General features: G+C 40.1%; 1 protein-coding gene across 2 annotated transcripts in view; it reads right to left on the bottom strand.

The window, feature by feature from the left end:
- EEA1 (early endosome antigen 1) overlaps positions 1 to 17,622 on the bottom strand; it is a 235,835-nt gene extending 218,213 nt beyond the window's left edge. For both annotated transcript variants that reach the window (XM_054514799.1, XM_036400262.2), the window contains exons 1-2: positions 17,510 to 17,622; positions 9,557 to 9,649 (exon numbers count right to left, since the gene is read on the bottom strand). In XM_054514799.1, the coding sequence (XP_054370774.1) occupies positions 9,557 to 9,649; positions 17,510 to 17,533 (117 nt within the window). In that variant the 5' untranslated portion in view covers positions 17,534 to 17,622. The remainder of the gene's footprint in view (positions 1 to 9,556; positions 9,650 to 17,509) is intronic.
- Between the last annotated feature and the right edge of the window lie 8,674 nt (positions 17,623 to 26,296).

Raw genomic sequence — 26,296 nt, forward strand, 5'->3', positions numbered from 1 at the left:
TTGAGATCACCACAGAATTTCTGAAGCCATGCACAGAAAGAACAATTTTTTAAAATGGCATTCAAACCAAACTCCAATATACATGCACAAACAAACAACTAGGAGACAGCACACAATTTACAGCTCAAAACAGCCCCTAACCCAACAGTCCAGGCATTCCAATGAGAATGAGTGAGATGCTAAACTTCAAATCCCAATTTTCTGATCCCATGGGAAACATTCTTCTTTCAGGAGGCCCATGGGCCATGCCAAGCATCGAGCACCACCAGAGTACCATGCTGTTTGCAGTGGGACAGGCCTTCCTCAGTGCAAAGACTCCAAAACACATGGGTTTCACTCACAGCAGAACTGAAACTGCTACACAGAAGTTTTGTAGGAAAGCATCTTGCCTCAGCTTGAGTTATAATGCCAAATTTCACTGAAGATCTCAGACTCCATGAAAGCACCAGAAGATTTTTTTTACCTACCTTCCTCAAGATTGACTCACAAATAAGCCCAAAGAACAAAAAACTACTTACCTCCTCTAATAGTTGAGATTTATTTTCAAGCTTGATAATGTTAAGCTTCTCAGTGCTCTATCTCCTTAAAGCCATTCAAGGTAAATTATTTCTTTCTGGTAACATTAATATTTGTATGAATCATTAAGACAGCATTCTTTGGGAAGTATGCCAGGATACTAAAAGCAACACTAGAAGGAAAATCTCACTACAAAAACTAGCGTGGAATTTGGGGGTTTTTTTGTGCTAAAATAATTTACAGAGCTATTAACTATTGGAAGAACTTTGGCCTACAACGTTGAAACACAGTGCCCGGCAAAAGCAGGGCACAGACCCACAGGCAGACAAGTGCACAACCAGACAAACTGCAGGCTACTATAGAGTCCTCCTAATCCTCACATAACTATTCCCAGTTTAAAATCATGTAACAGGAAAATGAATGTGTAGGACTGAAGGGTTTCTGGGTTTCTGTCTTCCTATATTGCTCTGTAGGACTAGGGGTGATGGGGTTGGCTGTGTAAATAAGTATTTCAAAAATGTCGGCCTTTTCAGAATATTGTCTTACTTTTAATGATTTTTTTCATCAGCTGAAGGCTCCCAACTGAGGTTTGAAAAACCCCCAACATTTACATGTAGTTGTCCACTCCCCAATCACTACCAATGCAGAGCTATTCAACACAGTTAATGGAGCAAGAAACCAGTCACCTGACTGAACAGATGTGCATACCTTAGGTAGGGTCAGCATAACACCTCCCAGGGCTCCATCATCAATAACTGGAACCTCAGACACCTCCATATAGATGCTTTCAATCTCTCTTCTTCTGCCAACTGCTCTCCTTTTGCCCTGAGCTTTAATAAAATGGTCTTTTAGAGCCAATATGAAATCTTGCCTTAATTAGTTAATGAGTGAGAGCACAGCTTACTTTACTCAAAGTTCCTTTTTCACAAATTAAAACTGGAGGACGGTTGAAGGACAGTCCCATGGGCAAAACAGTTTTTACAGGATGGAATTCAGCTGTGCTCAGGTCCTTAGAATCCAATAAATAAGGCACCTTATTTAAGTTTTAAAGTCACAGCCATAGCAACTCAGCTTCCTTAGCTAGAAGATAATCTAGATGATAGTGAAGTCAATCCCATTTTAAAACAGCATAGAATTGAATAAACAGTCCTATTTAGGATGCTATGATTGCTGCTGATCTACAGCTGTGTGTGGTAGAGAGCCATATAGCACAAATAGCTTCATATAGCACAGAGCTGCATTTACTAATACAAACAAAGCTCCTGCAACATCTTGTATTTTTATTCCAGCACTTACAACACGGGTCAAGCTTAGAGAACCATGGAACTTCACTGCTTCACTGTTTTCCATTCTTGGAAAACACTTAAGAACTGCGGTAAATGAAACAAAACAGAAGAAAACAAAACAAAACAAAAATCCACACCTCAACCTCACAACCCCTGAGAGCCATTTCAGGATAACTGACACTTTATCATATGGAAAACATTCATGACTATTCTACTATATACATGCTATAGGACAGCTTAGCCCAAACCAAAATCCAGGATGCACTTTAACATGCTTGGAATTCACATGACTAGGCTTTAAGTTTAAATAGATTTGAGTATCTAAGTTTCACTATTGGCCTTCCAGAAATACCAGGCCAGCATTCCTAGCTACAGCCTGTTGCCAGTGAGCTGCATGACCAAAAAGCCAACAGCAGTGATTGAAGCCCAGGGCTGCAACACCTTCTGACCACGACCTATGTCTGTCCATCTCTCAGAATACAGACTTACTCTCACACAGCTGCACTGGTACAATAAGCTGTATGCTGTGAATAAAGTCCAGCATGTTTAGAAAACTGAAAGTAAGCTCACCATTCATGTTTCTTCCTCTGCAGGTGAACCTCCACAATTTTCCTCAATATAAGACACACATCTTCACCAGCACTCAAACAGTAAGTCCAAGCTAAAACCCAGATATTCCCCAGTTACACAGTGATTTAAAGGCTGAAACATTTTACATGATGGAAGATCAGAAACTATATATTTCGGGCCAGCGGAGAGAAACATAAGTGATATTTCAGAGCTGAAAGATGTATCAAGTAGCTTCTAGATTGTTATCAGATAGATATCAAACAGATATTTTCCAAATATATATCAAATAGATATCAAACAGATATTTTCCAAATATATATCAAAGCAATTAATTGAATCCTCAGGAAGTTCTCAGAAGCAGCTTAAACAGTCTGCCTAGACAGTGAGGGCAAGACTACATTTCATAATTTATTTCAGAAGGCCTACATATTGATTTAAAAAATCATGACATATTTTAAGTTAAAGAATAAAAAAATTAGGTCACTCCTTTTATATATTGCTAAAAAGAAAATACAGTTGACATTTTTCATGTCTCTCACCAGATAAAACCCTTCCCTCTGTGTTTATGTAAATAGTAAGATGACAGTGGCTTTCTCAGATAACATCTCTATTTAATCATTAGAAAAGTAGGTAAAAAGGTCATGTTGAGTATAATTAAGACCTGCAGGTCCATTTCAATTTTACAAGTATTTAAACTTCTGGACAAAGAGACCAAAGATGTATTTATGTAGTATTTTATACCAGAATGTAGAATTGATTTCTTCCTAGAAAAGAAGCTGGATTCTTCCTGAGAAGAATAGAACCAACATAATTTTTTAGTTCAGTTGTCTTATGTTTTTACTGCTACTGATGAGTAAGACTAAAATTGTGTCACAACCTGCAAGACTACAACTTTGTCATCAGTTAGAAATTCTAATCCAGTGGGATCTCTATTTCTTAAAGAAAAGTCATATTCCATGGCCAAGTCAAATCAAATCAGTATCTCTAATTCTTCATTCTCTTAATACTGTTCAGATGTTGAAGGAAGTTAATATACTAATATAACTCAATAATTTTTGTTTGTGTGCAAAGCAGGCGAGTACTGTTGAGGTGAAAACAGGCACAACAACCTAATTTGACAAGCAACTGAAAGAGAATAAAATATCAGCTTTAAAGCATTGACATGATGCTCTGTGCAATAACAGTCTGCAACACTCCAAGGGCATGCATAGAAACAGAAGATTCAATCAATTGCATCCACAATAAGAGACAATCGGGGGGAAAAAACATAAAGAATGCGATCTTTTAAAAGACTGACTTAAAAACCATACATTTTTGCACAACTACTATGCCAATTTACCTTCTCTGTAATTCTGCTATGAAAAGCCTATTCAGAAAACATCAAGGTCATATCTTGCTTGTATTAGCCAAGAAATACATTCCTACCAAAAGTCTGGAAATTTATGAAGACTACCCAAAAGAACTGTCTGAAAATTGCCTTAGATTTAGCCCAATGGTGGATAAGACAACAGACATTAACAGCCACTATATTCTAATGCTGCAGGGATACCATTCAGTGGTTGCTTTGGATGCCTCAGATAAAAACAGCACAGGAGGTCTCAAACTATGCCTCTGTACTGACTCACTGTTTAGATCTTCCGAACGTCCAACAGAGACTGTCAGGAAATGCAGGACACAGTTTAGAAATGTATCACTCCTTTCAAAGAAAAGAAAACAAAACAGAAGCCACCACACAGCTTTTGTTATTGACACCATTGTATACATGGAAGTTGGGATCTAATGTTTGGGAACTTGGCAATGTGTGGGACTTTCATGCATCGTTTGTTTGGTTAAGTTGGCTATACATGGACAGACATTTGCCAACATTTTGATGGTTATTCCTGCAGCTGAATAGGCCATTGTATTTTAAAGCAAGGCTTCATCACACCTTGGGGGTCAGGAGAAGTATTACACTGACATTTTCACCAGTTATCATAGGTTTCAACCCCTACTTTGCAAAAGAGGGCTGCAGAGAGCTGCTCAAGAAGATGGCCGTAAACCAGGCTACAGGTGAGTGGCAAGAAACCTTTCCCACAATAGGACACTGCAGGTGAGAATGCTTGTTACTGAAAAACAAAGACGATTCTCACTGCATGGAGGACAGAGAGGAAGGAAAAGCAAGGAGAACACAGGGGCACTTACTAAAATTTTCATCAGCTGATAGGTGTATCAGTGGAAGGAGAGTTAGCAAAGAAACTACATGTAAAATCTAAAGCAAGGTACAAAGGCTTTTGTTAACTGTGTAACAGTTTTTCAGGTCTCACAAAGTGTATCTAAACACTGACCTTGCAACACACCCTATCTCCTTGTTTAAGGAGAGTTCACTAGCAAAAATCCTGAACTCACAAGCTTCTTCAGCACTCATTCCAACAAAAGGTATTTGAACTCAGTACTATGTACTATCCACAGTACTAATCACAAGCAATACCACTAAATATTAACAGTTTAAATAAGGCAAACTGAGCAATGTTTCATATGTCTGCTACATAAGATGACACTGATAACATTTTATCATTGTTATAATGCTGTCCCAGAAAGGGCAGAGATTGAATGAGGTGTGACAGCCTGGCTGTGTTGCTTTTTCAATGTGTTTGCTACAAATGCAAACTACTCTTTTCCATCAGCAAACAATCAGCTTGCTTGTTGACTTCTCAGTAGTCAAACATGTTAAACTTTTCATACTAGTATTGACTATAGTTATTAACAGAATTCCCCACTTTTTCAATGCTTCTAGGCATTCTCACATAATAAAAGATCAAACTGAAAAAACCCCACACATACATTTCCTTTCTTTGTTTCTCACCTCTTACAGATATTTACAGAACGACAGTACAAAGAAACACAGCTTTAGCAACAGGAAAGAGCAACAGCTAGAAACAAGAGAATTTGTATTTCAAGTGCTACACTCAATACATAGGTTTATCAAGTTAAAAGCTGTAATCAGCTCTTCAAGGGAAAAGCACTGACCAAGGAACTGACAAAAAGTCAGTGGAAAAACAAAAACTCAAAGTGGGCAAAAACCCAGCAGTCAACTCCATAAAATATGCTAAGCAAAACCAGCTTAAATAAAACAGTAACTCCTTCAGGTAATCAAACCACCTCTGATGGCTCACATGCCACAACCTACTGACACCATCACATCAGGAATGCCACAGCTTATTCAAGTACAGCACTTGCATCGTGACCAGTTAATAAAGAAAATAAGAAGTTGACTTGACCACAACAGAGCACTACTGACAGCCTCTGCTTCAACAAGAGGCAGTAAGGAGTTCATCAAAAGCCATACTCAAGTTGCCTTGGCTCTGAGAGGTCCCACACCACTCCGAGAGAGCAGCACAGGTCAGTCTTACCACAGATCTTCCTCACTTTATCAGCTGACACTTCACACTTGAAATGACATCTCAAGCTATCTCTAGAATAATCAATGTATGGACTCCTTCCATCATTTTTGGGAATAATATCTAACAATTTTAAGTTTTCCCTTCAAAAAGACAGTGTAAATACACATCAAGTATAAGGAAGGAAAAAGGCACTACCTAGCAAATATAACACCAAACCCAATAAAATCACATCACACACGCATCCTAGAATAAACACTGAGATTTCAAAACTCAGCAAAAGTAACATTGGCAGAAACAATGTAAAACTTCCCCTCTATACAAACCCATTCAGTGCACAGCAAGCTGCCTACCCCCAGAAGTCCAATCTACTCTCTCAAGGTTTGCAGCAAAAAGAATCAGATAGCCTTGTGCAGCTGGAGGCTGTTAACTTCCAGACTCTAACTTCTTCTAGTTCTGGAGCATAAAACCATGCATTTTGTTTTAGGTGTGAGTTTTACACTGCACAACTGGAAGAATTCAGAAATGCACTACAATTTACATCTATTAACTGAAACAGCCGTCACATTTTCTTGGGGCCATAAAAAAATCCAGTAAGATTATCTATTAATTTTTTTCCCAATTATTTTTATAATTTTGCTGCAATACATAAGCTCTTAAACATGCTCAAAAAGAGAAGTTTCTGAGTTTTTTATATTACCGCCCTCTGTTCCCTTTACCCAATGTACCTATCTTGCACTAAAAATCCACTTTTAAAAAAAGTTAGCTAATAAGAACTCAAAACATTTCTTTTCACAAAGGATGTGCCTGATCCAACACCATTTTTATCATGATACTGAGTTTGATGTGAAGACAATCAAATAAGGAAATAGTCTTTTTAACAAGAAAATCAAGCAAAAGTAATTTAAAAAGAGAAGCGTATATATCAGTGACTGCAAGTCTTCCAATACTGCAAATATTTCATGTGACAGACAACTGCAAACCACAAAACATGAATTAATTCTTCTGGTGAATGTATACTTTGGAATCATGCACATGAGGTCAAATTTTGTTTAAGCAAGGAATCAAAAGAAACAATTTAAAAGGCTGACACCAGGAAAATATGTCATTCATTTAAAGCAGCCCATCACCAAAGCTATTTAAACAAAATAAACAAGACCCACACTAGTAGCTGGGAGGTCACGAAGCTCCTGTCTTCCTTCTGCCCCAGTGTGCTCACTCTGGTAATGTTCAGACAGATCAGTGGGAGTTACACACACTTTCATACACAATGGACAGATGAAGCCCTGTGAAACGCATATTTGTTTATAAGAAACTAATAAAGACAAAAAATTGCAGATCTGGAATCAAAAGTTTGAATTCTTATGTTGAAAGCTCTCTACAATCACCAAAAGCAAAGTCTGTTTTCCTTTTGGAGAGAGAATTTTTAAAAACCATAGCAATACCATAGAGAAAGCAAGAAGGAAGAGTTATTAAGGACATGAAAATAAATAAATCTAAAACATGCCCCAGAAACTAGGACCATGCTGCATACCACTATGTGTTTTCCTCACACTCTTGGTGCCCCTTCATGTGACAGAGGAACAAGCCTGCATAAAATATCATGAATGAAGCATTACAAGGCATTAAGTCACCTCATCACAAGGTTTCCCATAAGGGTGCTCAGATGTTTCAGACAAAGAGGGAGGAGTGGTGCAGTGAGACTGCAGAAATGCCTCTATAAATTAATAAGCAAGTATGCAACAGCAGCAGGAGAGGCTGAGGCAAACCTGTCTAGTTAACACAGTTACATTATACTAAGGAAAGCACCATCTCACTGGCAGACTCACTGCAAGCATGGAATATTTAGCAACCCTGTACTGTTGACAGTTGCATTGGCACCTAAGCTGCAAAGGTAAGAGAAACTTAAATGTTTCCTCCCTGGGCAGATTGCACAGTGAATAAAAGACTTCATTATAGGTCTGCCTGGGACCTGAAGTGCCGATATGGTCACAGACAGGACATGAGCAATGTTTACCTCTTCTTGAGCAGTTTGAGCAGTCTGAATTCAGACTTTCCCACTCCTTCTGGTTCATACTACAATTCTCAAAAATCAGGATTTATTTCAACCAGGCTTGAGGAGAAAGGAAACACAAATCTGCACAGATTTCATAATTATTCTCCATTTGAATCTTGCAGCAATACAAATTAGAAAATCTAGCCAAGAAACTGGAGTGAAAACAAGTTAATGGACTTCTGACTGCAGAATAATGTGGAATATTATGATAAAACAAACAGCAAACATTCTGCAGAGACTAACTATAGTGCTCCTGAAGAGAAGCTCCAGGAGAGACAAGACCTCAGGGAAGCTGTGAGGGAAAAGGAAGGCTAACAGATTCGAGTAGTGTTATATGTGAATTTAAAAACCCATCACCAGGTTCGGAGCTCAGTTTCAAACAGACTTCAGAATTCAATGCTAAGGATAATACCCAATGCAAGTAATGATGGAATTATGGACAACTAAAAGATACTTTTTTTATGTAAAAAATGCGTGTCAAAAGTGACAAGGCAGTCTTTGGTCTGACCCAGTTTCAACTCAGTAGAAAGAACAGCCAATGAGGCAATAGTGCAGGCACATCACCACACTGAAAGCTCCTCCCATGCCAAGAAAATACTGCTCCATTAATACTGAGGTACCCTATAGCACCCACAAGCTGTACAGTCAGCGATGCTGCACTCATATTAACAGAACTGTATCATTTTAACCAAACTTTAGAAAGGAGAAATCATCTCATTGCATGTTTTTATGCCTTAATCAACTACAAAAGTAGTAACATTTTTAGTCTTCAATTTAAGAATATTTATTTGCTTCAGGGATTGTTAAATATGCACACAAAACAGACTAGAACTCAAAACTGTGTGACGTGTAGAACATGCAGCAAAATATTATGGCATGTCTGATTACATTGATGCAATAAGGCATTAAGAAAGTAGAAATAAGCAGATGCACAGATAGGATTTTAAACAGCACAGTGAAAGTTCCTCTTATCTTGTACCACACACTGGAGTATTTGAATCATCACACACTTTACTCAGGGTAATAAAGGGCACTTTGCTCCATTTAATGTTGCAATAGGGGTAATTAACTCTGCACTGTGTATGTATGTTAAGCTCAAAACATTTTCAGGATAGGTAATCAGGCTACATTAGCACAAATGAGCTTCAACAGCCAGTGAAGTCAGTTTGCATTTTTCAGAGTTAATGTCAGACAACACTGTAAATACAAAGACATTAAAATATGGGATTGCAGCAAGAATAACAACTTATTCTGCTGATTAAGTATGGCATGCAGCACATGAAACACTGATAGGATTTATACTCCAAATACATTTATCTACCAAATAAAATTCAATATATTTGATACTTCACATGAAGGAAGAGGTTTCCAGTATACATTATAGCTTAGCAGAAGCAAGGTGAAACTGAAGTACAAGCATGATAAAATGTCAATCCTTGTTTTTTGCAGCTCTCATGAAAGATTTATTAACAAGGAGTCTTAAGCTTACATCTCATTGCTTTTAATTTTAATAATTCATCTCTAGAATTACAGGAAGAATTGCTTGTGATTACTTGGATAGATAAGCCTAATTAATAGTTACATATAAACATGGCCTCGTCTTTTTTTTTTTTTAATTTAAATAACAAACAATTTTTAGAATATGACATTTGCAACCTGATATTTAAGAAGGGCATCAAAAGTTACTCCAACAGCTCCATGGAAGCAGCATCCAAGATTTAAGACACCAGCCCCGTGAAAGTGCACAGTACCTCTGAGGAGCCGTCGTTGTTCACGTCCACGGCATTTCCAGGTGTGGCAGATGAATCCGAATCCGAGCTCTGAGACCCACCTCTACCTGGAGTCTGAAATAGATGGGCAAGACAAAAGTGAGAGTCTACATTTTAATACTTAATTAATATTTAATAAAGCACAGTACATATCCTATGCAAAGGCCTCTCTTCTACTTGTTGGAATACAGAGGTATTTTCCCTCCACAAGAAGTGAACAGGTTGACAAGCAATTATATAACTTTCAGCACAACACTTCAAAAAAAGATTCTATCCAACACTCTCCATTCATAAAAACCAAGCAGATACCAGAAGCAAAGGCCAGGATTTTAAACCACTTCCTCTCATGAATGTTCACAACAAAACAAAAACTTTGGCTAAACTCTGCCCTTGTATTACTCTCAGTGATGTTAAATTAGGTCACTGTATCCTACAGAAAAACAGTAGAAATTACCATCTAAAAACTTTAATTAGTAGTAAATTAGTGTTATCCTACTTTCTTGATAACTTGTCTACATTATGGACAAGCCCTTAAATATATGAAAGACAGAAAGCTGAAGTTTGAGAACCCTGTTGATTCAACAAGCACACAAGCAGGTACATTGTCTTGATTGGAAAAAATAGAAGTAATAATCAAGCCTGTGGTAAAGTGAAAACACACCAATCCGTAAGATAACCTATAAAGATTTTTAACATATTCATAGAATATTCATAGAAATGTTAAAAATCAAAACTACAGTATTGATTTGAAATTACAGACTTAGATAAAATAAGCGAATAAACTTTAAATACTACATGATAATAAACTTTAAATACTACATGATTCAAAATCTGAGTAGATGGATTGTATCTTATAATCCATATTTAACTATAGCTTTGATTTAAATTTGTTTTAACTTCTCTTACTCATCTCCAGAATGTCACTGCTTAACTGATGCAGAAGAGTAAGCATTCTCAAAGGAAACATCATTAAAAAATTATCTCAATATGTATATGCAATCCTAGTTTCAACAAAGAACAAAAAGTTCATTATCTAGCTCCAGTATGACAATCTCAAATGGGATAAAGTAATGCTACAGCTGTATTTTGGCCCATCTGGAAATACTTGTAATGCTATAAAGGATTTTATATTTTAATATAAGAGGATAAAGAATTTAAATATATAGATAGAAATCTACAGAGAGAGGGACAGAATTTTAGTTTCTTGATCTTGGTGCCTCCAAAATCTTATCTGGAAAAGAATTCTCTTCCTCAAATAGCTCCTTTTTTTTGAAGACAAATCAGTTATATAACCTCTTATAAGAAATCTGCAGCACACATTATTCACATTCTTTGAATATTAAGTATATTTTCCTGCTTTGTTTTAAAAAGATGTTCTATTTTCAACTTTCATAGATAACAAAGATAACAAAGATAATAAAGCCTTTTACTTTTTATCAAATCTAAAAAATATGTCATAAACAGGTCAAGTTTACTGATTAAGGACTTAATTTCCAGTGATATACACTTCAGTTTTGGAAAGGCTCTGAAGACTGGCCAAAGGGAAGCGAGGAGTGAAGCACTAAGCTATGGGGCCTGGTGACAGTAAGAGAAGACAATCACCTCTCCTTATTCCAGCCTTCTCGGAAGTTATCAGTTATGTGATCAACATACTCTGGTTTTCCTACTCCATGGCTTTTTCACTCTAGCTGTATTGTATTTCTAAAGAAAGTATGAACACCACTTCCTTCTAGCACAGCATACAAAAGGAATAGGCAAGGCAATGCAAGCTCTGCAAGGTAATAATAGGAGAGGCAAAAAAGGGGGTAAGCAGAGATACCATCCACATACAAAATATGTCAGAGTGAAGGCATTGGTACTTCCTCCCAGGGTTACTGGTACCGACACTAAACAAGGTGCATCCCAGCACGGACCACAGGTGCACACTCCTCAGGGTTCCACGTGACATCAAAATGAGAGGACCAGCTGATACACTCAAGGGCAGGGCTGCCACTCAGAGGGACCTAGAAACGCCAGAAGAAACAGGCCAAGAGGAACCCTATGCAATTCAACAGGGACAAGTGCAGAGTCCTGTGCCAGGGAAGGAGAACTCCTGGCAGTAACAGAGGTCTCTCTGCTGAAAAGGACTGAGGCCTTGTGTCAGCCAGCACGCCAAACAGGAGCCTGCAGTGTGCCCTGTCTGCAGAGACGGCTGCCAGGAGCCTGGACTGTGCCAACAAGGAGCACAGCCAACTGATCAAAGGAAGTGATCACACCCCACTGGCCAGCAGCCAGTGGAGCACATCAAGATCCTGCTCTCCCAGTCCAGGGAGAACACTGATAAACCAGCACGAGTTTAGCAAAAGGCCACCAACACATCTGGGGATGAAGCATCTGACCCATGTGAGAAGCTGAGGGAACAGGGCTGGCTCAGCCTGGAAGAAGAGACAGCTTTGGGAGTGCCAAATAGCAGTCACATCACCACTCATGAAGAGGCCATCAAACAGAGGAAGCCAAGCTGGTCTAAGCTTGGGAAGACCACAGTGGGAAGACCAGACACAAAAACTGTAATGAGAGATTCCTACTGGATGTAAAGAACAGCTTTTCCAGTATGAGATAGGCCTGAGCAACTTGCTCTTGACCTCCAAGCTAATCCTGCTAACTGCTCAGACCAGGGAGCTCCTGAGCTCCCTTCCTGCACCAACTTTCAGTAGCATTAAGAAGTGCTGCCCACAGAAACACACACCCTGCAGGAAAGCTTTGAAATACAAGGTAAGTAACTCCATTAATGAACATGTGGTTTGTTTTCCATTGACAGTCAGAAGAAAAATATCTAAAACAAACGCTAAGTTGAAGCCAGGTCTCCCAGGAAGACAGGTAAGTTAGAATACTGCATCTAATGTTTCAGTGGCACTAAGAGATGGTCCAACTGCGCCTTTAGACAGGCAGCATCTACCTCCACTTTTGCAGTATCTGAACATACACTTTCAGCATACCTAATGAATCATTTTGTCCCAAAAACAAGAATCTTCTGCAACAATTGACATAAAATTTTCTTCACCTCATATCGTAACTCCTTATACAACACTCTGCACATTTTTAATTGCCCATCCCATTTCACACCAGAGTTGACTCCATTTTGCAATGAGATTTGCATATTAAGTTTTGCTAGCTCTAGCACTACAAATTTGAGATTATTACAACCTCCAGGTTGCAAGCTCTTCTGTTATTACTCCACTGTACACTGTTATTACTCCATGGTTGTTTAAAGTACTTGCTTTATGAAACACTTCAGACATGCTATAATCACACTAATAAGCATTGAATGGCATGTCTTATTGCATGCATTGTATGACAGAAATTATTACACAGTACCTGGTAAAATCCTTTAACCTTTCAAAAATCAATGTGTGCTCTTGAAAAGAGAAAGCATAATTCCAAGCTAGATTTAGAAAGCTTAGTACAAATGGTGACATTTACTAGTGAGTGCAATGCATGGGAAAGAAGAGTGAGAAGGAAAGAGGTCATTAAGTAACTTTCAAGTTATAGTTCATAGTATCCATTTGCAAAATGGATACGAAAAAATAAATAAAAAATTGGAAGAATGTTAAGGAAGCCAAGATCAAAAACCAAATTAATTTATCTTTCAAGGTTGTAATGTAATTTAAATATCCTTCACCTACCAAATAAAGAATGGGACATTGCAAATGTGTTTTTAATTGATCATTGCATCATCAAATGGTCTCACACACACAGTCATGCTATGCTTACATACCACTCTGGTATCACGTTCCATTAAACAAAAAAGAATCACAACACATTGAACAATTTGGACTTTGTGATCTATGAAAGGACTCAGAATGATGTTCTTTGTTTTTAGATGGCCTATACAGGGGAGCAAATAAATTACTTACTGATCCCAGAGAAAAAGAAAATTCCCACACAGGCTTCTGTGTATGTATAGTTACAAAAGTAACATTTGACATCTGAAGGCATACCCAGAGTTGAAAGACTAATGCAAAGTTAGTCTTTGATCCAACATACTTCTCTCCTAACTGTCAATTACATTTGTTTACTCTACAGAGAAGCCTATGTTTCTACTGCTAGCCCTAGAGTTGTAGAAGTAATATGCTAAACTTCATCATGCTGTTCTCTATGTTTTCTCAAAACTGCAAGCTAATATAAAGAAACATCATTAACAACAAAAATTATGACAATGATTACAGCTTGTTTTCTGAAAAGTAATAGAAAATTATATAATGAGTGAGTTGAGTTAATGCTTTAATATGAGGGAGTATAAATATGGACCACTACTGCGTCATTTTTGCATAGTCTTTTATCTGTCTGTAGCTACATTCCTTTCAGTCAGAAGACTCTTTTCAGCAATTTTAAATTCAGAATCAATTAAAACCTCTGAAAAAATATGTAAAGCCTTGAGAAAATGTGAAAAAATTCAGATTTAACAGTTTTTCCAGCACAGATTTAAATATGACTACTAAGGGTACTACTACAACCATAAAAAGGTCCTGAAGCAACAAACAAGACACAAAAATGAGAAGGTAAGACGGCCAAAGCCCTTGTTGCCAAAGAACTCTCGGTGCTCAGAACAGTGTATTTTGCCATACAGAACAGTATCACCATTTACTTCTAAAGCAGTGTGACACTACTTTATGACTCTGTAAAATGAAATTGCTCCTGACTTCAGAGGGCATAAAACTTTTCTTTCTCATCATGCCATCAGTTTCACACAAGCACACTTTGTGCCCAGGAAGAGGCCCACATGCTCCCTTTGAGGAGAGGGCAGAGGCACAGCTGCAGTTCAGCATCTATCCAAGTAAATAAATCAAGTGAGCCCTGCACTTACGAATGTGAAAAGAAAATTATAAGTCAGGCATGAGATGCAATGATTTCAGACAAGTAAATACCTCTGTGCCTGAGGTTGGAGTAAGAGAAAATGTGACTGTACTACCTGAGCTACAGAAATGCCTGAAAAGCACTGTTCTCCCCCAGACACCAAGATCTCAAGACCAAGAACTCAAGCATTAGTTAGAAACAGAAACCAATAGAAGAGCACAGAGAGCACCCAACAGAGTAGAGTAGCCAACAGTTGTAGACTGTTAAAGACAAATAACGGAGACAAAAACTAATGCAAAAGTAGTCACACTGGTCCAATAGATGAGTCGCCCACTAAAAAACCATGAGCAATGGGTAGAAGACTCAGAAGGAGGCCAAAGTAATCAGTTTTCTACCAGCTGAAAATAAATGCCTCCTTGCCAATACAAGAAATGAGCTCTGCTTTAACAGGCCAGAGGCAACTACCACTGTCCCATAGTAGATTAACAACAGAGAGATGACACAATGCCCACAGAGGGCATCAAAGTTGACCACAATAAAGAAAAGACTACTCTCCAAGGAATCCACCAACAAAAATCAAATTATTTGAGCAGGAAAGGTGCATCTCAGACATTCCATGCAGATGCCTTTGGGAAAAACTACCTTTTTCTAGATCAGTATGATGAACAATGCATGAAACCAGGAAGTGACAACAACACACCAAAGGGGGTGTTATGGTGCAAACATACAACACAGGTGGATCTCTGAGATGTCATGTTGAAAACACACATAAAATTTAGAAACTTGTAAAAAAATTTAGAAGCTTGGAGGGAAAGGATGTAAAATGAGAAGCTAGTTGAAGACAGCATGGAGATACTAACCTCAAAAGTCAAATAAGTAATGTTTAGTATATAATACTTTCTACTTTGAAAATATGTCATTCAAAGTCACAGTGAAAATGCTTTTAAAAACAGAAATTACACCTGGGGATGAAACAGAAAGGTGATCAAGGTAGAGAAGCAGTATAAAAAATAAACATTTGATCTCTAGAAACTTCAGGAATCAGAAACTATAAACCATATCTTTGTAGCTGTTGTCTTCCTCCTTTGCAGCTTGTCAGCCAGCTGAGTTACAACAAAAAGGAATGTAATAAAGAATTCCTTTTTCAAAAAACATGCTTTTATAACTCAAAATGACCAGCTCTCTGGCTAGAAAGAGTGACATCACCTCTAAGCATATAATAGTGATAGAAAGGTAGGGTTTTTTTGCCAGCTATACAAATGATGGACAATCAAATGGTCAAGTGGAGGTGCCTTATCCTTCAAATTACTGCACAAGACACATGAAAGATATTAATAATTATGTCCTTTATTAAAATATCTGACATATACCTAATGTTCATTTTTAATATCAAAGTACAGCAGAAGTATTTTTCACAGTTTGCCAACCAGAGCGCAAGCCAAAACAGTACATATGTACGAGGTTGTGCATGCAATCACAATTTTTACAAAGTGCCTAAAGCCCCTTTTAGTATGAGGTGAATTTTTAAAAACCTAGTTATTTTTGGCAATTAAAGGTTAACACCTTCAAAAATCTTGGCATTTCTCTATTTAATTTTTAGGCAGAAAGAAGTCTGTTTCACCTTTCTTGACAATAATCTCGTAATTTTCAGGAGCAACTGGAGAACTATTTGTTCAATCTTTTAAAAAAAGATGTCTGTTTCTCACACACAAACTTTTGCATTGACTTTAGATGTTTATAAGATGTGTTTAGCAGAATTCCTACTTAGGGGCAAATATCCTTTGGCACTGTATGAAGCTTTTTCCTCTTTTACAGAAGCCTTCCTTGATGGCCTGGTGTTTCTCAGAATCAATAAACACCCAGTTAACTGCTGCCAATATTTAATTAGGTCCGTACTAAGTTTCTCTGCTTGTTAGCAGGGCTTCCCATTAAGCTTCAGGAAGGAAGTTCTTCCTTGTAAACACGAAGCTCCAAATAGACCAAGATCTTCACCTGCTCAGGGTCTACGACTGAAAAATAAAAATAACCTGAGAAATGTTTTACACTGAAAAAGTTGGTGGTATGCTTACTTTACCCCTAACTCTTATTCTTGTAACAAAGCTTCTTTGTAAGGCAGATAAGGAGAGCAAGCCAGCGTTTCCAATGAAACACTCTCTCGCAGAGGTGTTATGCAGCACGCTTTGGAAGCAACAGCTGATAAAACGGGGAGAGCAGCTGGTTTTCCCTCTAGCCGTGAGCGCCTCCTGCTTGACACCGACCCGGCTCTCTGGCGGTGCGGGATCTGGAGCGCTGCCTGCCCACCGCCGGCGTGACTCAACCCTTTTGGGTGCATCCCGCGCCGAGCCCGCGGCCGCACGGAGCCGGGACCGCGCCGGCACCTGCCCCGCAACAGCGCCTCCCGGCAGCTCCCCCCGAGCCGCAGGCCGACTGCAAGGGGACCAGCACCGGCGCGGGGATCTGGGCAAGCGAGAAGGGTTTCATAAACGAGTGGCACAACTTGGCTTCGCAAGTCCGGCAGAGCTGCCGGAAAAGCCGGCTCCTAAAAAGCACGGGAGGCAGCCGGACGGCGTTAAGAGCCTGCTGCCTGCCAGCCCCTGAGGAAATCACCGCAGGTCTCGGCGGCGGCTCTCCCCAGGCCGGGCTTCCCTTTATCCTGCCCTATGAGCGGGCGGCCGCAGCCGCGGCGACGGGCGCAGGCGGCGGGCGGAGACGCCGCCGCGCTACGGAAAGCAGCCACGCCGGCCAGGGCCGCCCCTCGCCCCTCCGACAGGCTGGGCCGCGGGAACCGCCCGCTGCCAGCACCTCCGCCCAGCCCGGGCACGACGCCGCCCCCAGCCGGGACGGCGGGCCCGGCCCGTCCTGTCCCGTCGGGGCTCGGGCCGTCCCACAGCGAGAGGATGGGGGCGGACAAACTCACGGCCTCCGGGGCCGCGACGGCCCCAACCCGCACCCTGCGCCGCAGGACGGGCCGGACAGGGCCGGTGGCTCTGGCTCTGCCGCGGTGAGCGCAGCTCCGAGCCCGGCCGGCACCAGGAAGCGACACCGGCGCGGCACCGGCACGGCACACCGCCCTCGCCGCTGGGGCGGGCCTCGCTGCCTTACCCGCTGCAGAATCCGCCTGAGCATGGTGGTAGAGCGCGGATGCCGCCGGGCAGCCGCGGCCAGGCCGAAGGAAAGCCGCGGGGCCCCGCAGGAGCCCGGTGCGGCCCGCTCGCCCCGTGACAGCCGCCGCGGCCGGGGAGGCGGGGCAGCCGCCGCGCTCCGCCCCGGGGAGGGGCGGGTCCCGCGGGGAAGGGGCTGCAGCCGCCGCCCGGCCGCGAGGAGCGGGGGAGGCAAAGCGGGATAGAGGTGCGGGATGTCCTGGGGGCTGCTCCCGGGACGGGATGGGGTCTGCGCCCTGATCACTCCGCGGGGCCCGGGCCCCGGGCCCAGCGCCGCAGCTCTCGGTCTGTCCCTGCGCTGTGCCCGGGGTCTCCGGTGCCCTGCCCTGGCTGCTGAGGGCAGGGCGGGGGCGGCGGTGTCTCTGCCCCCGGCCCTCGGCCATTCTCCCCTCAGGGGCTGCCCCAGACTCCCGACAGCTGTGGGCCCCTTGCTACTGGCATCCATCTGGCATCGGCCGAGAGAAGGACAAGGACTGTAGTTTGAGCTTGCGGCTGAGGGCTCACTGGAGGAGGCAGAGCGCAAATGCAGCCCTGTGTTACTTTATTATTCGTGCGGCACGGAAAGTACTGACAAATGAGCGTTCAGGGAGGATTGTTGAAGTGAACTTGTTTGGATAATTAACCTCAAATTTAATTCTGATGAAGCAGCTCCTTGCTTCAAGCCCTCAGCTGAAAAGACGACCTTGTGGTATGACCCATTAGGTGTTTTTTAAATATTAGAAAAGCACATTTTACTCACACAAACACACACCTATCTTAAAAAAAAAAAGAAAGAAAAAGAAAAAAGGCTACAAAAAAGCATCAGGTTGAAAGGAGTTAGAAGGAAGTATCTTTACAAACAAACTGTGAGCATGATGGTAGATAAGGCCAGGTTTGGAGACGTGAAAGAAGCAATAGGGGGGAACCATAAATTCCGTACACATTCCATTAATTGACACAGACTGTTATTCACTTAAGACTGCTAAATCTCTAGATTTGGAGAAAAAAAAACAGAGACACAAGGAAAAAGAAAAAAAGAAAAACAGGAGGTGGGTATACATTAGAAGGGGGCCTTAGGTATTCGGCATCTTAGGTATTCAGCATCTTAGGGAGTCTGTACCTCTCACATACCTCAGCCAATGGGGAAAGACAGAGGGAAAATGCAGCTAGGAAATTAGGATAAAAAAGAGGAGCTGTGTCCCCTAAAAATTTTGAGAGACACCATGGGTAAAGCCCCATGACCTCTCCCTTTATTTGAATAAAGTTACAGGACTCCTCTGTCTCCTTTTTGGACATAAACCTCTGGTGTTTATGGATTAATTTTCCTGACAAGTTTAACTGAGAAAGAATCAGTATCCATAGGTGCTGAGACAAAACGCCACATCAGGCGTGGCAGGAGAGTTACTGGAATACCTGTACTCTAGAATATGTAATTCAACAAGTTACAATTCCCCTTTCTGTCCAAAAGCTGCAATTTTCACATGTTGGATGCCGGGCAAAGGGTCACAAGTAAATAATAAGCTTGGTCAATGACTAATTTGCCAGCTAGAACAAATATCGCAGCAGAGCACCAGTTGTGCTGTAAAGATCAAAAACATTTTTCCACCCAGAGGCTGACGTTTCTAAGTACTCTAAAATCCTCACACATGACATGAGTTGTGAGCACATGACCAGAAGAATGTGGCTGCCACAGCTGGAGGCTTCAAGCATGACAGTGTTACATGACTGCACTCAGTTTGCTCCAGCTACAGGTTCCAGTGTGTTTCATGTTCATGTCATTGGATCCACAACTGATCCAAGCATTAAGAGCACACACACACTTGGTAATGGCTTCAGCTGAGTGGTGAGTTTGGTCACACCCATGACATCATTTTTATGTGTCCATAGTACAAAATGGCTTTGAAATTTGGCAGGTAGTGTCTTTGGAGCTTTGTACTTGGGATTAATAATGGGAATAAGATTGGTTTTGTACAGCTGTAGAGATCTTTAAATATTTAGGTAGATCATAGATACTCTGAATCTAAACAGAAATGACTGCAAGTTTTATAGATATTTCAACAAGAGTGACAGCCTACACAACAAACTGCCAGACTGCTTGATTTTCCAGGCCTGAGTAACTTGACCAACGCATCTTTGTAGAATGTATTTTAGTCTCCTAGGTTAGCAATTCCTGAGTGCTCAGAGGAAGATGATAGCGATTTGAGGACACTAGTTAACAGTCTTATATCAGAGGAGGCTTTTCTTAGCAAGACTTCAAAGGAAATACATGATCCTTTCCTTGTTGGATGCTAGAACACATGCACCTGTCTCCCTGTCCTAATATCACTCCCTCAGTAACTTGTTAATCTGTGGGCCAATTTCAAATACAACAGAGTCAGATAAGTCTCAAAGATACTAAGTTTCTATAAATTTAAATAGGTAGCCAGGGAGAAGAGAGACCCTATTAAATCCTGGCCGCAAGGAAAGACTGCAATGTGGCTGCTTTTACATACCAGAGAATGCACATAAAAACTCATCCTTGGGACAGGGATCTAGGGGAAAAAATTAAATCTGTCCCACTTATAGTGCAAGTCCTTGGTTTTAACTATTGTGTGTATGGTAATATCTATGAATTCATATCATGCACTCTCCTAAAATTTAATAGAATTTTCAGCTGTTGGTAAATAGACTGTGTCCTCAGGCATGGGAGCTGTAAACTTTATTTCATCCAAGCTCTGTTAAGGGTTTGGTGACAAGTGGGTTAGAAGGCGCCTTTCTAAAAAGTCAATTGTTGGTAGTCTCAGAACACAATCACAGCAACGATTTTCCAAAACCAGCTGGAAACAGATACCTTTTCCTTTAAACACAAGCTGAAGGCTGAGTCTGAACTACAACAAACTCTTGTGTATCTGTCAAAGCCAGCTTTTTTTTTTTTTTTCAGTACAGAACTGAATTCAGTCTTTTGACTGTACAAGCAGCTTTCAGGATGGCCCAGTGTGCACCAGCACTTCTCAGATCTTCCAATAGTTAACTGCAGGGTTTTGTTGGGACTTCAGGGAATTGTTGTTTGTTTTTAATGCCTATGCATATCATCAAATAAAAAGCAATGATGTCTGGACCATGGTTCACAAAAATTGGTGTTCACACAATCTTCTACCCCAACTGAGGGCTACAAGGAACCACTGTCATTTGGTAGAAAATGGCAAGGAACACGTGTGGTATATGCACAGTACATATGCTTCCTTATACTTACAGCCTACAAGTTTCTGGGCTATTTATTGTACTACATGTTTTCAGTGTTCATACAGATGGCTATTTTCAGTCATATAAAATTCCTGACCTCAAAATGGCATGGTCACAAGCTCCTTTGGTTCAAGATGTGCTGCACTGGAAAAGTATCCCATTTTTTTCAAGATGTTATTTCCAAGTATCCTGATATCAGCCTCTGGTTTGTTTTCTTTTTCCAAGCTCTTCAACTGTACACTTTTGACTGTCACTGTGTGCTGTTCTATTTACTTTCAGTAAGGAGCTTTCAAATTTACCCATATCTTTTTCTGAAGCTCTCTCCTTTCAAGTCGAACAGTTTGTTTAAAGAATATGATTTAGTTTACATGGCGATATTTGGTCAAAGGTTGGACTTAATGATCTTGCAGGTCCTTACAAACCTCAATGACTCTATGAAAGGTGTATGACAAAATTTGGAAAATTTATCAAGTGCAGATTTGAACAAAAATGTATTTTCAGCTGAAGGCAGGGCTATTTAGCAGCACATAGGGTAGTTTCAGTCTATGCTTGAACTAATCACCAATAGTTCCTGACCCATTCCCTTCTCACTGCAGTTTAAAATAACAGCTCTCCAATTCTTCACTCATGGTACTGAGGAGGTTGGCCAGAGCACCAGTACTTCCCTCTGCATGTACTATAGAGAGTGTGTTTGCTCAGCTGCTTCAGAACCTGGCTGACTCTGTGGTGATGTCTCTAACAAAGAGCTGGTGACTCGAGGCTGGTTCCTGTGCTACAGAGAGCCTCTTTCAAGTCAGTGCAATTGCTTGCATGAGTAATGAGTGTGTGTACTAATAAAGGTTGCATGGCTAGCATCAATAACAAATCCAAGAGCTCCAAGTCATGACTTCATTCTAGTATTACAGAATGTTGGAAAATTTGCACAGCTCTCCCTTAAGAAACCCTAATTAAGGACAGAATAACAAAATTATCTCTTTTATCAATGAAAAAATTGCTTCAGTCACCGATTCCTTTTCCATCCACCTCAATACTGAACCCCTGCGTAGCATATGTCATGTGGTTTTGCTGGAGTAGCTGGAGAGGCAGGCACTGGAACTACAGAAAGCCCAGCAGCATGCAAGGGAGCTTAAGTCATAAATATGTATAAGTTCATGTAAAAAATAAACCTCATATTAATATAACCAAAATCTGAGATGGAGAAGATCTGCTGCTGAGTCATGCAGAGCACTCTTTGCCAAATGCCTCAGCTAAGAAATTATTCTGCATAAAGTTGAAAGCCTGCCACAAAAGAAACATTTTCTAATTCCACCATAAAAAGCTGTGGTGATACCATGGCCATTCTGATCCCATTACTCCAGAGACATTAGGAATTGTTGGCAATTTGCCTGGGTACTTTCCAGTAAATGGCACAGAAAATGGGTCAAAGGGAACAAGAAAGGGCCTTTGTGGAATTTCACTGCAGAGTAAAATTAAAATATTTTGAATAACAGATTCTTTGAAGTTATCTGTTCACCTTGGGATGTGCTAATATACGTATGTAGCTTCTCTTTCCCTCCTCTTAGAAACAAACTTATTCATTTCAATCAGTCTAGGCATATTTGAGACTATTTCAAAGATTTTTCAGCAAAATGGTTTAAATGCCAAATGAAAGAAGTAGGGGAAATAGTGATCGTTTGCATGCCAGTATTAATGGTTATTAAAATTAACTTTAGTAGTGCTTTCCCAGTTACAGCAGAAACTAGGAAATCAGAAATTAGATAACTTTTCAGTTTATGAAGATTTAATGATAATAGTTAAGGACATCATTTTGGTCACCTTTCTGCATACCTGCAAAAACTGCTGAAGGTCTGACATGGGTTGGTTTTTTTCAAACACAAATCTAACCAAGTGCAACAACAAGCTTTTGCTTGGGTTATTTTGTTTGGTTGGTTGTTGTTTTTTTTTTTTAAATAGAAAGGTCCATGAAGCACTGCTTCAAACACTGTCCTCCCTCTCTCTGAACATTAATGCACTATTTGTTCATGGCCTTCTATGTAAGTAAATGCAATAAATGTTGGCTTTATTGAGAGTCACTGTGCACATGTGTTGCATCAGAAATTCAGTTAAACATTTTTAAATTGTCAGAATACAGGCTGCTAAATAAAGAGGCTGAATTTTAACTATACAAGGATGTTAACAGGCTTTCTTAAAACAGTAAACAAATAGGCCCACAGCATTACACTAATCCCATAATGCTTAATGATATCTGTTATTATAAAGATAACCTCTTGAAGCCATCCAGATTTGTATTTTAATGTGTACTGCATCTAGGAACTAGAATGCTATTTTTAAGGTGTACAACTAAATGCACACTGCAAAATGCTGGCTGGCCAGCCCTTGATTTTCTTGCAGTACTAGCCAAACCTGTCCATGTAGCAATTGTAGTAATGACTTAGATACAAGGAAGGATCTTGGGTATAAACAAAGGAGGATTAAAAATCTTTCTCAGTTAAACTTTTTTTTTCTTTTTTTTTTTTTTGGTTAGCTAAAATGTTTATACTAAAAAAGTAAAGAGCAGGACCTTTCACTCATCTTCTGGTATAGAGCAGGCACAATTTGCAATTTTACAAAATATTGAAGCAAAAAAGAAAACCCAAATCATCTAATTTATTAACGGAAAATAAAATGCATGTACCAAAGCCTAGGGCAAAGAGGCAATGGGTATCAGTGAAGGAAAAAGTAACAAATGTATTTCCTGTGACATGATGAAATGCCACATGGTTACACAGTTATCAAGGATCAACCATTCAACAGCTGATGCTCCTTTCCATTAATGCCAGCTAGATGCATTACTGGGTCAACTAACAATACAGATTTGATCTGGAACAAATACACATGCACCACTGAATTTCTGTATCATCTAAGCTAAGAAGAGTGTGGGTTATAGTGTTAAAGCAGTTTTATACTTTCTGTTGACTGCAAGGTGATTGCAGGCAAAAAATCTTCCACATCAAATTCATTATAAAGCTGGCCAGAAGACATTAACTGCTTTAAAACAATGTTAATACATTTTGTTAGGTAGAATAAATTTGCAAAACTCCTGAATTGTGCTGTTTGTGCTGGTAGCTTTTCTGATCTACAGTTAAGTACTCTGAAGCCCTATTTGCCGAGCTATGTAACCCCAGCCTGGCCTCCATACCTCTCTTCTCTTAGATGAGTAAGAGTAATGCCACTGATGTATCTGCTCCAAAAATAAATATTCACTCCTAACTTCCAGCTTGGCACTGAAATGGTTCACCCAAAACTGGATATATATTGTAGAAGGTTTTAGCATGGACCATGTCTGCCTCAAAAAGTTTTAAAACCAAAGAAGCAAGAAAAGCATCATATAAAGATTTTTTTTTAAGATTTAATATTACAAAACCAAATAAAATCATCCAACCTAAAAAATGTCTCAGTGGTGGTTTAACTACCTGACTAGAAAATATGTTTAGCGCACCAAAACCTCTTGATGAGTTTGCCAGGTGATTTGAATGATTCAAGAAATGGAAAATCAAGGGTACTCTTTGAAGTTAGGGCATTTTATTCATATTAGACATTTCTGATCAAGTATAGAGATTTCTCATAGGGAATAATAAAGCCCTTTTTTTTGGTAGGCAATCGGACAATACTGATTTGTGTGAAAATCTTAAATTTTTAAGCTTGTGTAATGTATTCCCAGATTCTGGCAGTATAGTTGCAAAAATACAAAGGTTAAAATGTCATTTGTCTCTAGGAAGGAGGTGAGGATCATCTACTTCTACATCATTTCCCAGCTGCCCAGAAATATTATGGTCAAAATAATTTGTACAGAACATCCATTTTGTAGCATGGTCCAAGGCAGAAAAAGAAATGAGAAGGCATTCAGTGTTTCAAGACATTCAAAGAAATCTCCCAATATTGAACGTTGGAGTCTTGGCTCACTTGCACACAGTGGGATCTGATCCGAGTATGCTTTTGAAATCAATATTCCAGTCTACACTAAGGAAGAGAAAACCCACTACACATGGTTGATGACTGAGCAGGGCTTTTTTGGTCATCCTGACTTTTGATTCCCATTAAAGACAGGTGCTCCTGTTAGGGAGAAACACAGCTTGAGGCTCTGTTGACATGGAAAGGTGGTTAGCATGTGGGTGTTCCTGTCAGAGAGGTGTATGAGACCATAACCATAGACATGGTTGAGTATGGGAACCAGTAGGAATCCTCCAGATGCACAATGCAATGGCCTGGCTCTGAAGTTTCACAAGGAGACCTGAGACTTAGAAATACATGGGAAAAGGAAGGGAAAAAAATGAATTGAGGGTCACAATCTTATACTTTAAATATTGAGATACCAGATATGGAGTTATCTCAGGCTCAACGGAGCTTTGCAAGGAAGAGCCATGAAACAGAAAGGGATTTTATGAAGTGGTGGGCAATTAGTAGCAATAAGCATTTACTGAAGTGATCCAAACAGCTTAACTTTTTTATAGTTCCTTTGATGTTTAAGTACTATTCTTATAAATGTAAGAAACAGCAGATAATAAAAGGTGCTCTCCGATCCAAGCAAAAATTGATGCTGAATGAGGTTATTAAACTGAAATATATTTTAAGAGTATTAAAGAGACTTCAACCTGAAGTCACTGTCAGAAATTCAAATTGCTGTTTCTTATTAAAGATATTGGTTTCCTGATGTCTGCTACTCACAAAGAACAAGTGCTGACTACTATAACTACCTTTGCAAAAATTGTTACAGATTATTATATCAGGTCTGTCCACTTTCACCTGTCAAGGCCCAGGCTATTTCCTCCCAAGACAAAACTATGTAAAAGCTAGAATTTTGTACAGTTATTATTTGCTTCTCCCTGAATTTTTAGGATCTTTTAGATCCTATTCAGAGGATGGTTGGGATTTGAGCTCTACAAGTTACACTCCTCTGCATCTGTAGGGTCATCACACAAAACGTGAACCCCCACCAACAGCCTGTGATGGCTGGGGAGGCCTCTGGAGCTTCTCAGCTTTTCTCCAGGGCTGTACCCCAGCAAGGCTTACTCTAAATCTCTGCTCTCACTGAATCCTCCCTTGAAGATGCCAAATGAAGTTTTGCTATGGTCTTTAGTATGCCCTCCTTCTCAAATGTCTTCTTGTCTGTTCTTTCTGTGTGATACTACTAGGAACATCTGCTTCCTCCACAAGGATTTCTGAAATTCTCTGAGCTGAGCTGACACAGGGACAGATCCCAAGAGCTGTTCCCCCACGGCAGCATGCTTCCATCAAGTGACCACATTCATCAAGCAATGCACCAGGGGGGCAAGATTCTGTCTCAAAATAAATCCCATTTTCTTTCCATATATCAAAGGATATTTTTAAGACCTAGAGCTGATGGCAATACTTTTTCCAACAATGGCAGCCCAAGAAACAAAAAGCTACTTATCCAGTGCTAGGCAAAGATGCTGAAAGAAAACTATTATCATACATTATTTTACATCACCTTTGCTCCCAGCTAGAGTCAAACATGAAGTCTTGTAAT

The sequence above is a fragment of the Molothrus ater genome, chromosome 5 (genome assembly GCF_012460135.2).
Source record: "Molothrus ater isolate BHLD 08-10-18 breed brown headed cowbird chromosome 5, BPBGC_Mater_1.1, whole genome shotgun sequence".
Classification (NCBI taxonomy): Eukaryota; Metazoa; Chordata; class Aves; order Passeriformes; family Icteridae; genus Molothrus; species Molothrus ater.